Below are 14,515 nucleotides of genomic sequence, written 5' to 3'. Positions count from 1 at the left end.
CAAAAACAAAACAGAAAACCAAAAAACCGACAATTGTGTTCATTATAAAATATTATTATTATTAGTCAGAGGTAGGAGATTTTAAATTCTGAATATCTTTCTTGAGAAAATTAAAAAATGCATACTATTTAAGTTACAAGATTCTTGATAATAAAAATAAATAAATAAATATATGCTCTTAAACCATTTCTTAACTTTTCTCATAAACAAAACGACAATTTATACCACAATTCTCTTGACTCAAGTAGTATTTATTATGGTTTATTTTACATTTGCTTAAAGCCATCTTATTTGTTTAAACCCATATTTTCCCTCACTTTTCAACTAATAAACTGCCAACATACAAGCTAACCAAATACACACTTCCTTTAAAAACTTAACGTAATTATAAAAAAAAAAAAAAAAGACAATTGTTTGATATAATGTTCATTTTAACATTATCAAATTAACATTGTTACAAGTAAGTACTTCACAAGTCCAACAACACTGGTAATAATTTCATGGAGGGACTACACACTTGAAGGAGGAGTAAATAAATATTCTGCCAACCCACTTTTTTTTTTTGGTTGGATAGAAACTTATGGTGCCTTCAGGCCATAAATATAAAAAGGAGTAGTAGATGATTACACTTATAATTTGGTGTCAACCGCTTGAATTCCTCCATATTTCTTCTAGTTCTCTAGCAAATGCCTTCTGCCTTCCTACAACAATTGTAATATGATCTTTTTTCTCAATCACCTTGATACGAGCTCGAGGTACTTTTCTTTTCACATTGTAGCTACATTCAACTGGTATAAGTTCATCATCTTTGCCATGGAATATAGTAACCTCACATTTTAGGTTGTCTCTTACTGCATCCAAATATGTATCAATTTTGCTAGCGGTACCACAAATAATGTTGTGAAGGGTATGCCACGCAGCATTGTGGGTGTGGCAAAAGAAACCTTCGAGCAAGAATGTCCTAATCCTGTAAAAGATTTCAAGAAAAAAATAATAATTATAGAAAGTCATAATAATTAATTGATTGATGACAATGTTAGATAGATGTCTTTGTCAATAAGCTCTAGTTTGAATCTCAGGGAAGGCCAACAACGCACAATAAATGAACAACCATATTAATTTCAAATTTGATGGTCTGTCCCATGTGTATTGATTCACGCTTGAAGTCTGAACAACATTTCACCTAAAACTGCCCAAACAGCGGAAAAGAACTATGACTTAGCCACTGTAGTAATGTGACGGGTGTGCCCTCAATTTTTCTTCTCATAGACCCACTATTTACAATATGCCCCGTAGTTACGAATAAAAGGATTCATATGAAAGCAAGGATTCATCTATCACAAAACACGTGTTATTAATCTGTGATGAGAGTGGTAGAAAATCGTGTGATATTTTTCAACGTGATAGAAAAGTGATGTATGAATCTTTCAAATTTTGTCATATAAGTTTCACAGTTTAAATAAAAAATAAAATATTTTGTATTACTTATTATACATTTTTATAGTAAGATTGGTAAAACATTTAGTTTTTTTTTTTCAAGAGGCGCATGCATTGTGCTTATGGGGGAAATTAGATTTTCTATATGCTTTAAGACAATCTCTTCAACATGTATATATATTTCAAGTAATCTCTTGCTGAATCACTTAAACTTTGTTACTTCCTTTCATTATGCTTCTCATATCACTTAAACCTCATATATGTTTAGTTTTTTAAATTAATGTTCTTAACCTCCTTTTATTAATTATTTGGCTGGAATCTAAAATTTTAACTTTGTGGGTTAAAGCTACACTCTATTCACTTTAGATCAAACTATAATACACATATGTGAATCATATACCTCGAAAAGAAATTTATAAAATAAAAAATAATTTGAAAACATTTAACTCATATATTGGCTAAGGTATAATTTATATATTTTATAGGTACCCCTATACTTTTATCCAACCTACTTTAAAAAAAACAAAATAAAATAAGTTATATGAAACACAAACTAAATTAATTAAATAAAAATTTGAACTCAAGCATAAATGTGAGTAATAGTGTAATAAACAATTTGACCTACAAAATGGGGAATATTTATTATTAAAATTCTTATTTCATTTATAAATGACTATCTTTTCATGAATAGTTTAACTCCCCTTATGCCAATTTTGTATTCATTTCCAATGGCCTCAAATTAGAGTTCAGAGCTATATTTTTCTTCTCAGCAAAAAAAAAATAGAGTTATATTTTTCTTCGTTACCTGAAAAGAAGATTAAAATGACATTTCTTCAAATCATTAAACCCAACTGATGTCATACACATTTGCATAATTTTCCCCACAACTCATCACGTGGGCGAGTTGCGGGCAAAATTGTGCAAATGTGTATCGCACCAGAATTACTCTGTATCAATCAATAACTGAACTGTATACTATGATCTCATATCATATCTTCTTGACAATTTCAATATGACATTGATGTTCCAGTACCAACATGCAGTAACACCATAATGATCTTGGCCCCCACTAATTGGAACTCCTCTGTTACTATCTCTTTCTTTGTACCAGCTGGGGCACACCATAGGTTGTTGGACAATTTTAAGAGTAAAGATGACACACCTATTTCTAAGTCAATTTCACCATTTGTTAATTTATGGAATGGCGAGCGAGTAGTAAATTTATCTAAACAAGAGTGGGTAGAAAGTATCTACCACTCACTATTGCACATATTAGTAAGTTATGAAATTAAGTGTAAATTTGAATATTTTCTTATAATTTTTCTCTTAGAAGTACATCTTGGACAAATCTTACTACTGATCCTTATTTTATGCTATTTTTTATTTGCAGAGTTATAGATTTTCCTTTGTGAGTTGTGAGAGATAATTGTCTCTTGATCTTGAGAGAAGTACTTTACTGACCTAAATGAAAAAAAAAAGTGGTAAATATTAAAACTTCATAATTATTAGTGGAAGATGTTGTGTACCAATGCATGGAAAAAATTTAGATCCAAACCGATTTTGGAATTATATTTTTTCAATCCATTACGCGAAAATTTATAAAATAATTCACAAGTAGTTTTAATCATATTATTTTTTAAAATGAGTCATGTGACTTGTAGAAATAATATAAATTAATAGTCTTATATATAATTTTTTATGTAGTAGATTAGAGAAAATAGCTCTAAACTAGTTTGAAACTAAACTCTCCATGTCCAACAAATATTGTTCTTGCATTAAATGTTGGTGGTGTTTGTTTATCCATTAAAAAAAAAATGTTGGTAGTGCTTTTATAGGTTGAGTTTGACGTTTGACCCCCAAGAAAAAAAAAAAAAAGGTAAAGAAATGGTTGGATCTTCGATGGGTACTATGGAAGTTGGATTATAAAATAGAGAAATTGCACTGATTTGGAAAGCCTCTAGATGAAAATGTGCACATGACTTCATGGTGTTAATGTATAGAAATTAAGAGGTTGAGTGAGCATTGACACAGTCTAAGGTGGTAGGTTGAACAATTACCTGTTTCTAGTAATAAGTTTGGCAAGAAATTCCCACCACCTGTGGTTCTTGCATATGAGGAGACAAATAGTCCTGGATATGTGTTCGTACCAGCATGCCATTGAAGCTCCAAACCCAATCAGTGGCCAAACACGCCTTGGCGCTATCCTTCTCATCATATACTGTGTGGCTTGTTCACTCTTTGGTGCCGGGAAATATGGCTGCCATGTTAAACCACAAATGATCATATATATCATGCAAAAAGAATTTTCAATATCAATTTATATTAGAAAAATGTTACATCCATAATGGTTTCACTGCGAATTTTACGTTGCAAGATGCTAATAATACATAATAAAAAAGTAATTTTTTTTAATATCATTTATTTTGTTGAAAATTAAAATCACTGTAAAAAAATAATTTTTAAATATATAAATAATATTTTAAAACTCATTTTTAATGAAAATTTTGCTGAAAAAAAGAATTTATAGGTCTCATGAATAATACACAAGACCTACTAAAAAGCTGAAATGCATTTCTAAAAAAAAAAAAAAAAAGAGACGCAAGATTTGGACAGTTGGTCAGACAGCAGACCTTTGAATTGGGAGACCCTAGTTTAAGTGTTTGACACTCTAAAGCACTATTCCCTGAATAAACTTTTTTTTATTTTTATTTTTATAAACCATGAATAGACTAATATATTATCTAGAGGCACGTATTAACCCATTTATTGTATATTTTAAGGGTACATATAAGCAAAATTTCATAAATTATTAGGTCTATGTTGTGTTTTTTTGATGAACAGGTCTATCTTCTTATTATTATCTCCTACATGCGGCGTATGTATTAATATTATCTAACATTAAAGAGATGATTAATATGTCATAATCACAAAATACTTTTTGTTGCCGACGAATTCCTCCACTCAAAAGTGAATTAGTCCCATCTATGTGTCTCACGTAAGGCCCACTCTTATGACATAAGGATTGGAATCCATACGATGGATCTAATAATTCTTCATAAATTAAGGTAGATAAAATAAATAAATAAATATTTTTTGTCTTACTTTTAGTATTTTACTTTATATTTTTTAAATTGTAAAATGTTAAGCGTTTGATTTTTTTTTTAATTTTAAAATTTAATTACTTGTTAAGTAAAAAAATTACATATCACAAACTTTGATTGGTGAAACAAAAAGTAAAACACTTATGATGAGACAAAACATTTTATTGGTAAATTATAAAGTAGAATACAAAAACAGAACGAATGACTTGTGTTCAAGAAGTTTTCATTTAATTAAAAAATGGTCGATTTCTTGTCAATTATCATAAATACATAATTTAACAATAAGGAAACTTACCGGTGCAAGTAGGGTTAGGGATTTCACATAGCCAGGGTACTTGACCGCGAGTGCTAGAGCCAAAATGCAACCTAAAGAATGAGCCACAATGTGGAAGGATTTAACTTGATGTGGTTCAATGACAGACCGTTCAATCATGTCTAAATGCTCTCTTAGCGTGTAGAGAGAGTCAGTCGGCTTAGGACTCCTTCCAAATCCAAGAAGATCAATGGCAAACAAGCGGTAACTAGATTTAGCAACACTTGAGAAATTCGGGAACAATGTCTCTGTCCAAAATGCCGATGATGAAATGAAGCCATGAATAAACAGCACATCTTCTCGTGTTTTTTCTGACATCATAAGCAAAGACCAACTTTAAGATATAGATTTCATTATGAAGAATCATTAGCGATAATTAATCAGATTACGGCTTAACTATTAGCTTAAAAACGATCAAAGGACATTTTTTTTTCTACAAGATAAAATTTCTACTCTCACCTAATCTAAGTGTATATGTGTGTGAAACTCTCTTCTAGAAACTTGAACTCGGCTCTTGCCCTCACATTTCACAAACATTTATACTTGTAGAGTGACCATTACATTAAGAGTGGGCAATAGTACATTAACAAAGTAGGTTTACGTACGAATTTATTGGTGAAATTAATAAACTACCACGTATTTCAAAAAAGTTATACCGCGTGAATAAATGAAGCCTAGCCATTTTAACTTTTTAAATGCGAGTTAAAAGGAAAACAAAATCTGAACTTGTAACCATCTATTCTTAATCCATAATAAAGTAATATTTGTCACAAAAAATTAAACCGCGTTAAGAAATTATGCAAAATCAATCCTTTAACTATTATTCTAACACAAATAAGACGTTGTTACCTTTGGGGCCTTCGGCTCTTACAAAGAGAGTTTCGTTGCAAGAAGAGGTCCAAGAGTTGCAAAAGCTACAATCACAGTCGGACCATCTTGGAATGGGATGTAATAGCTGTCTTCCCATCTTTCCTTGAAGCATTTCAACAATGGAAGAGTTTACAGTGAATGATGAACGTACCGTGCCACCTTTCTTGATTTTCTCACAAGATTGCACAAAGGTCTTATCAACCTTTAGCCTTTTGAGCTCTGTCACAGTCAAATTTGAGACCTCAGACACTAGAGAAGGACGTGTATAAAGGGTGTCTGAGATCTCCTCTAATTGCACCTTGGTGGAACTAAGGCAAACAATCTTGGATTCACCTTGTTCTGAAACCAAGATTTTGCCACTGCTAGTGATGACTTCTTTGCCAGACGAGCAATAACATGGTTTCCATTCAGCTTCAATAAAGAAATCAATTAATTTGTAAACATAACAAAGAAGGAAATCAATGAGGTCTAGAACAGAAAAGACAATGAAGCTCACAGCCTCGTTTATAACTCTCCCGGTTAATATTAAAACAGATTTGCTTTTGCCCATCACAGCCATTTCACAGAACAACCACCAGGAACCCACAATGTTAGTGGAAATAAACACCCGAGAGAGAGAGAGAGAGAGAGAGAGAGAGAGAGAGAGAGAGAGGGTGGGTCACAAGGAAAATGTGAAGGTACCCATATTGGCTTATTAGATTCGTGTAAATAGCTCCCTCTCTCTTCTTTTAACAAGAGAATCCCTATGCAACCCAAATGAGAAACACAACAGAAGAATGTAAATCTTGGTTCTTTAGCTGTTTCTGGCAAATGGGTCGTGGAAACAAACCTACCATTTCCAACCTTCTTTGGTACCACACTCCCTAGTGATGTCTCATGCACCTGAAAGCGTGTGGGAGTGCTTCTCTTAAAGATTAATGTTCAGAGAGAGAGAGAGAGAGAGAGAGAGGGATTGAGAGAGATTGAGACACACACTAATAGATGGTAGTACAGATAAATGAATTAATTGTATCATTTAACATCGTTTGTTGGCCTAGGAAAAGGTTAGGTGGTGGTTGAACCCCCAGGTGAAGAACATGTATATCTTCTACTCCTCAAAAAAATTTAGCCTATTAACATTTATGCTTTTCGTTTCTATACTACATCTTCCAATGACATTTAGTTTACGAAAGAGACAAAAGTGTTTCTTCTTTCTTTTCCTTCTTATTAAAGCCAAGAGAAGAAAAAAGGGCTACTTTCTTGTCCTTCACAAATTCTAGGTTGCATTTTTCTCATCCACTTAGTTAGATTTCATTCTCTATATATGTTTATAATTAAGAATAGCCCAACTCATTAATGTCAGAATTAATATTATTATTATTATTATTCAACAGTATGAATACGTCTCCAAACCTATAGTATTTATTGCACGCTGTCTTAGCCACATGACTCCCATCCCCCTTAGGTACAAAGCCCCTCACCACCATCTTTTAAAATATAGTAATAAATGTATGACGCTTATATATTCTATCTGTATGATATTTAGGTCAACTACGAGTGGGGAGTACTTGTATCCACAGTTAGTACTTAATTTGGCCTAACTAGTGGTTAATATTCATGCAATGTATATACGGAGTATGATATATATTTAATTGATATTTTTTAATAAATAAAAATTCAAATTATAGATAATATATATATATATATATATAAAGCATTCCTAATTTAATTAAAAAATTATTAAAATAATATCAAGCTTAATTTAATCAAATGCAATGATGACTACTGATAAAAGCCAAACTAACATAGTTTAATTAGTTTAAAATAACATAGTTTGACACTATATATAACTCTAAAAAACTTTAAAGATATATGTTACAATGATGTGAGAAAATGTGGACTTTCAAAAGCTTGTGTTACAACCTTAGAGGAAATTAATAAATATTTATAGACTAGTTGGAAATCCAACTTTAGTTCTTAATTTGGCCTACTAGTCGCTAATTTTGAGCAATGCAAAAAAAAAATGTCAATAAAACAATTTATATATGATACATATGTAATTAATAAGTATTGAATATGTAAAAAGTCAAATTAATCAGATATATAACTTATAGAAAAGAATATACCAAATGTAATTAGAAGTTACTTGGAGAATACTAAACCAAACTTTATCAGGTGAAATAATTAATAAGTACAAAAACTAAATTAAACTTGTGGGGGGAGGGGGGAGGGGGATAGCTCCAAGAGTGATAGGTCTAGGAGTACATATCTATGCATATACTGGACCAGAGGCCCAATCCGAGGACATTAGGTAATCTGAGGACGGATAAATATCTTCTTAAGAATCCGTGTTGGTAAGTAAAGAGGTCAAGTCTGGTTATGCTCATCCAAGAAGGTGTTTTGAGGAGGAATACTTCCTCAGCTGAGCAAACCGAGGTTTGAAGGTGCGGTCTGCCACCCAGAAGCAACGTTCTAGGAGATCCTATAGGTAAGGATATACATCGTGAGAGCACAAGACAAGGAAAGACTATGAAATATCTAAGGGAAAACTACTGCCACCGCATTGAATGCTCTGCAACTAACTCTCTGGCCGCATTAATGAGGAAGTGACGCCTAAGTAGTAGCGTCCAGCCTTACAGCTGATTCCAAAGGTTTCAGGAAAGTGCTGATGGGACAAGTATCCAAACCAATAATCCGATACATACGTGGAGGGTAAAGAGAAGAGGAAGGATGTTATAAAAGAGAGAGGAGACCCTCAGGATAAGGGGGATTGGAGAAGAAGAAAAGAAAAATATTGTAGACTGAGGAACAATATTTGTAATCTGTCATTAAGTGAGATATATATAAAAGAATCAGTCTTCTCGGATTGAGTCCGAGGACGATTTTCCTTATATAAAATTGCTTCATCTTTATTCTATGGTCATCTTGGCCCACTACAATTGATATATAAACTCATTAGAACCTAGATTTTAAGCTCACTCTCTACAAATTCATTGTATTGGGCTCTTTGGGCCTATTCCCTTCCTCTTTTGGGCTTAGGTACAAATTGTGTCCCTACAATTGGCACCGTCTGTGGGAAGCCTTGTGTTTTAGTGAGTTTAATGTTGTGGTAGGATCAGGTCCGCACCAAGCGGAGTGTATGGGGTTTCAACATCAAGATCATTTCCTCAATCTTGAACAAAGTAAGTATTGGGAGAAAAGTGTGCACACCACCCATTCTAGCAGGAGTCAATCACAAGGTGGGAGCCGGGTCTCTCATGAAGAAAATGCCAGAGCCATGCAGTTGGAGATTGATCATTTGAAAAGGAAGTTGTGTCACGAACGACGGAAGCGAGCTCCTTCCATTTCTGACCATTCTTCTGATGATGGTAGGGATAGCAGTTATAGGCCCAGGTCAAGGACTCCCCCTAGTGAATTATTCTCGTATGAGGAGGACAACCCTCATGACCGTAGGAATAGGAATTCATCTTGCAGAGGCCTGGGGAATGTTGTTATGAGTAGAGCGTTGAACTAGATTTTAAATCACCTTTCATGCATAGAATTGAAGAAGGAAGACTTCCTTGGCAATTCACTCAGCCAACATTCATCATGTACAATGGTCGAACAAACTCTATGGAGCATGTGAACTATTTCAACCAGAGGATGGTTGTGCACTCCAAGAATGAGACTTTGATGTGCAAGGTATTCTCATCTAATTTGGGACCTGTGGCAATGAGGTGGTTTGATGGCTTGGGGGTAAGTTCTATTGGTTCCTTTAAGGAACTCGCCCGGGCATTTGGATCTCACTTTATTACGTGTAGCAGGGTTCCTCAGCCCTTAGATTCCTTGTTGTCTATGACTATGCAAGAGGGGGAGACCTTAAAAACATACCCAAACAAGTACTGGGAGATATTCAATGAGATTGATAGAGACTTTGATGATGTGGCCATAAGGACTTTCAAGGTGAGCCTACCTGCCGAGCATGGTCTGAGGAAATCGTTAACAGGGAAACCGGTAGTAATGTACGCCAGCTCATGGACCGCATTGACAAGTATAAGCGGGTTGAGGAGGACTAGCAGTTAGGTAAAGGCAAAGTGAAGGTGTCTCTCAGGATAGGAGGGACTTCAAGTCGGATAAGTACAACAGTAATCGTCCTCGGCAGGATTTTTCTAGGCGTCCGGGGCTGCTGCTGCACCACAAGCGGTTAATGTGTTGTTTCAAGAACCAATGCATCAAATTTTAGAAAAAATCAAGAATGAACCCTTTTTTCAATGGCCAAATAAAATGGAAGAAGATTCCACAAGGCGCAACCAGAGTCTTCATTGTCTCTACCACCAAGAGCGAAGACATACTACTAAGAATTGTCGAACTCTATGGAGCCATCTGGAGCAGCTAATTCAAGATGGCAAGTTAAAGCAATTCCTTTATCTTCCCAATGGGTAGGGAGGCCAGGCAAGGTTAGGATCTTAGAGGGATGCTTCTTCAAAACCACCTCTGGGCACAATTAATGTTATTCTTGCTACCCCGGGAAGAGTTGGTTCTCACCACTCTAGGGTACTATCCGTAACCCAGCCACCTTAGGGGGCATCCTACCCTGAGCCCAAGAGGACTAAGATGGAGGTCCGACCATCGCTGAGTTTCTCTAATGAAGATAAGCCTGGAACCTTGCAACCACATGATGATCCATTGGTGGTTACCCTCAGAATAAAGGGATATGATGTGAGGCGAGTATTGGTTGATCAAGGCAGTGGGGCGGAGATTATGCACCTTGACTTGTATAGGGGGTTGTGGCTGAAACCTGTGAATTTGACTAGTTATGATTCACCTTTGGTAGGTTTTGATGGAAATGTAGTTATACCAATGGGGCAGATCAAACTACCAGTGGAAATTGGGTCGAAGGTGGTGGAGGTCAATTTCATAGTGATGGATGCGTATTCTCCCTATACGGCCATAGTGGCAAGACCTTGGCTTCATGCCATGGAGGCTGTTTCCTCCACCTTGCATTTGAAGGTGAAATATCCAACTAGTGACCAGGTTGAAGAGCTGATAGGGAGCTAGTTTATGGCTAGGCCATTGGTGACCGCAATTAGACATCAAGCTGAGGGAGAGTCCTCGGCATCAAACGAGCAAAGTTTGTAGCAATTAAAGGAGCCGGTGTTATTTGAGAATCCCCTGGAGGAGGTAGAGTGTGAAGGGTTAGAAAATGTTATTATAAGTAATGATAAGGAGAAATTCTTTCAGGTCGGAGCTCAATTGCCTCCTTAGGAAAAAGACGAGTTGATGATGCTTCTTAGGGAGAATATTGATGTGTTTGCTTGGAATGCTTATGAGGCCACAAGGGTAGATCCAAGCTTCATTTGTCATCATTTGAATGTTAGCCCAACTATCATACCAAGGAATAAGGGTTGTCAATGGGCCGGGTCGAGCTGGCTTGGCCCATTTTCACTTAGCCCATGGGCACAATGGGCTGGGCATAATAGGCTATTAACTAGTTAACAAGCCGGGTCGGGCTGGGCCGAAAGAAAAAACCTCAGCCTATGACCCTGCCCATGGGCAATGCCCATTTTGTCTTTAGTAAGCTGGGCTATCGAGTTGGGCCTAATGGGTTACCCATGGGCTTGTGTTAGCATATTATTTTATTATTTTTATAAGGAAAGAATCAATTTTTTATAAGGGAATAATCAATCTATTTTTTAAAATGAAAGAATTAAAGAATTTAATACTTAATTACAAATTTATTACAGTCAAATCTATTTAATTTTTTGTTTTGTTGATGGAAACCTATTTAATTTTTTTTATTAAGGCTTAAAATAGTTTTTTATTTTTATCTTTAATAAAAAAAATGTCAAATGGTTAATTCAAATTTGCTAGACTACTAGAAAAATATATATTTAGTAAACTAAGTTTATCACAATTATTTTGAGTGTCTTAGTGGTTGAGGGAGTTCTCTTAAAAAATTCCTTTATAATATCTCAAGATCAATCCTTTATACACTTCCCTAATATTTTTGTTATAAATTATGAGTTATTGGGTTGGGCCAATGGGTTAGGCAAACGGGTTGGGCTGCTGGGCTAGCCCATTGGGTACTCATAGGCATAAAAACTAGCCCACAGCCTAACCCACTAGGCTAGTGGGCTACCCATGAGCCTCAATAACAACGGGTCGGGTCGCCCATTAGCCCAATGGGTCGTCAAGTTTCTGGGTCAGGCTATGGGCCGTGGGCTATTTGATGACCCTTACTGAGGAAGCAACCACCTTGGCAATCCTCTAAAGAGCATTCTGAGGCTGTCAAGGAGGAGGTGATCAAGCTCAAGCAAGCAGGGGCCATCAAGGAGGTATTTTATCCTGAATGGTTGGCTAATACAGTGGTAGTGAAAAAGAAGAATGGGAAATGGCGAGTATGTGTAGACTTCACATATTTGAAAAAAGCTTGTCCCAAAGACCCCTTTCCAATGCCTCATATAGACCAATTGGTGGATGCCACTGTTGGGCATCCTCGGATGAGTTTTCTAGATGCCTTCCAAGGATATCTTTAGATACCCCTGGCCTTGGACGATCAAGAGAAAACCGCCTTTGTCACTCCTATAGGAAATTATCACTACAAAGTGATGCCTTTTGGTTTAAAGAATGTAAGGGCTACCTATCAAAGGATGATGAACAGCATGTTCTAGCCACAACTAGGTAAAAATATTGAGGTTTATGTAGATGACATGATAGTGAAGAGTAAGATGGTGTCTAAGCATGTGGGAGACTTAGGGAATATCTTTGAGATACTAAGAAAACACAAATTGCGCCTTAATGCTACCAAATGTTCCTTTGGCATGGGATTAGGTAAATTTCTAGGTTATATGGTCACTCATCATGGAATTGCGGTTAATCCTGATTAGGTTAAGGCAATTAACAGTTTACAGCCACCTCGGAATCCTAAAGAAGTTCAAAAATTAACGGGAATGACTGTTGCCTTGAACCGATTCATCTCTCGGTTCGCGGACAGATGCAGGCCTTTCTTCCAGTTGTTGAATAAATGGAAGGGATTTGAATGGACTGAGGAATGTGCTTTGACTTTTCAGCAGCTTAAGGAATATCTTTCTCGACCACCTATTATGTCCAAACCCGAAGAGGATGAGGTTTTGTTTGCTTCTATTGCTGTGACTTCTCATGCCGTTAGTTTGGTGCTGGTACGGATTGACAATGGTGTGCAGAGGCCAGTTTACTACATGAGCAAGTTATTGCATGAGGCAGAGATCCATTAGCTACCATTGAAAAATGTCATTTTAGCAATAGTGCACGCTACGCATAAACTCCCCCACTACTTCCAATCTCATACAGTTGTTGTTCTAACCCAACTACCACTTAAATCATTACTTCAGAGTGCTGATTACATTGAAAAGATTGCCAAATGGGGTACAATCTTAAGGGCCTTTGATATTAAGTACATGCCTTGTACTTCTGTTAAGGGTTAAGCTCTTGCAGACCCGGTGGCCAAGTTTGCTGAACCTTCTATAAAAGAAGAAGAAGACAAGCTAAACATGGATGGAAAATTAGTTGGCATGGTCTCCCTGTAAGAGCCTACATCCTGGAAGGTGTATGTTAATGGTGTGGCAAATCAAAGAGGATCAAGAGTGGGGCTAGTTATAGTTTCTCCTGAGATGATCGTTCTTGAAAAATCCTTAAGGTTAAGTTTCTCGGCCACAAATAATGAAGCTAAGTATGAGAACCTATTGGCTAGGATGGCTATGGTCCAGAAAGTGAGAGGAAAAACAGTGGAGATGTTCTCAGACTCAAGATTGGTTATTGGACAAGTGGAAGGAGAAATAGAGGCCAGAGATCTGAGAATGCGAGAATAATTGAATCAGGTGAGACATTTATAGTCAAAGTTTGAGTCTTTCACCTTAGTGCAAGTCCCTAGAAGCAGGAATACCCATGCTGATTCCCTGGCCACCCTCACAACATCCTCGACGTACAGATTACCTCGAGTTATCCTTGTTGAAGACTTGTGCAAGCCTACTGAGATAAAATGTGACATGGTCCGAGTTCATCAGATCAAGGCGGGACCTAGTTGGATGAACTCCATAGTGCTATTCCTTAAGGAAGATATCTTGCCTGAGGAGAAGTTCGAAGCGAACAAGGTACATAGAAAAGATCCTCAGTTCTGGCTATCAGAAGACCAAAAGCTGTACAAACGCTCTTTTTTTAGACCATACCTGCTATGTATACACCCTAAAATAACAGAGCTACTTCTAGAAGAATTACATAAAGGGATTTGTGGAAGCCACACGGGAGGTAGATTCTTATCTCATAGGGCACTCATCCAAGGGTACTAGTGGCAAAATATGCAGAGGGAAGCACAAGAGTATGTGAAGAAGTGTGACTAGTGTTAGAGGTTTGCTCCGAACATTCATCAACCATGGGGCGTTCTCAATCCTCTATCTAGCCCTTGGCCTTTTGCTCAATGGGGCTTGGATATTGTAAGACCCTTCCATAAGGTAGCAGGGAATAGGAGATGGCTGCTGGTCAGCACAAATTATTTCAACAAGTGGGTTGAAGTTGAGCCACTGTCAAATATTAGGAACTTGGAAGCAAAAAGATTCGTTTGGAAAAATATTGTCACCAAGTTTGGAATTCCTTATACCCTCATCTCAGACAATGGCCTTTAGTTTGATAGTAAGACCTTTTAAAGATATTGTTGCGATCTGGGTATTACAAACAAATATTCCACACCGGCTTATCCACAAGGAAATGGACAGGTCGAGGTTGTCAATAAAGTAATAGTGAATAGGCTCAAGAAGAGGTTGGATGATGCAAAGGGAAAATGGGTAGAAGAATTGCCATACAT

The 14,515-nt window shown here is 36.3% G+C and overlaps 1 protein-coding gene across 1 annotated transcript; it reads right to left on the bottom strand.

Moving 5' to 3' along the window:
• Window positions 1-413: 413 nt before the first annotated feature.
• LOC142626287 (putative lysophospholipase BODYGUARD 3) lies at window positions 414-6,690 on the bottom strand. Its single transcript, XM_075800100.1, has 4 exons — window positions 5,701-6,690; window positions 4,834-5,162; window positions 3,495-3,694; window positions 414-967 (listed from the first exon to the last, which is right to left on the bottom strand). Exons 1-4 carry the CDS (start codon window positions 6,278-6,280, stop codon window positions 643-645), a joined length of 1,434 nt encoding a protein of 477 aa, XP_075656215.1. The 5' UTR covers window positions 6,281-6,690; the 3' UTR covers window positions 414-642.
• Window positions 6,691-14,515: the final 7,825 nt, after the last annotated feature.

The sequence above is a fragment of the Castanea sativa genome, chromosome 1 (assembly GCF_040712315.1).
Source record: "Castanea sativa cultivar Marrone di Chiusa Pesio chromosome 1, ASM4071231v1".
Lineage (NCBI taxonomy): Eukaryota > Viridiplantae > Streptophyta > Magnoliopsida > Fagales > Fagaceae > Castanea > Castanea sativa.
This window is presented reverse-complemented; position numbering and strand designations above follow the sequence as displayed.

Excerpts from the sequence above, each read along its gene's own strand:
- LOC142626287 (XM_075800100.1), bottom strand. The coding sequence starts at position 6,280 with ATGGCTGTGATGGGCAAAAGCAAATCTGTTTTAATATTAACCGGGAGA. Across the intron at positions 5,163-5,700 it reads AAGAGCCGAAGGCCCCAAAG|AAAAAACACGAGAAGATGTG; the intron begins GTAACAACGTCT and ends TTATGATGTCAG. Across the intron at positions 3,695-4,833 it reads CCCTAACCCTACTTGCACCG|CCATATTTCCCGGCACCAAA; the intron begins GTAAGTTTCCTT and ends TTAACATGGCAG.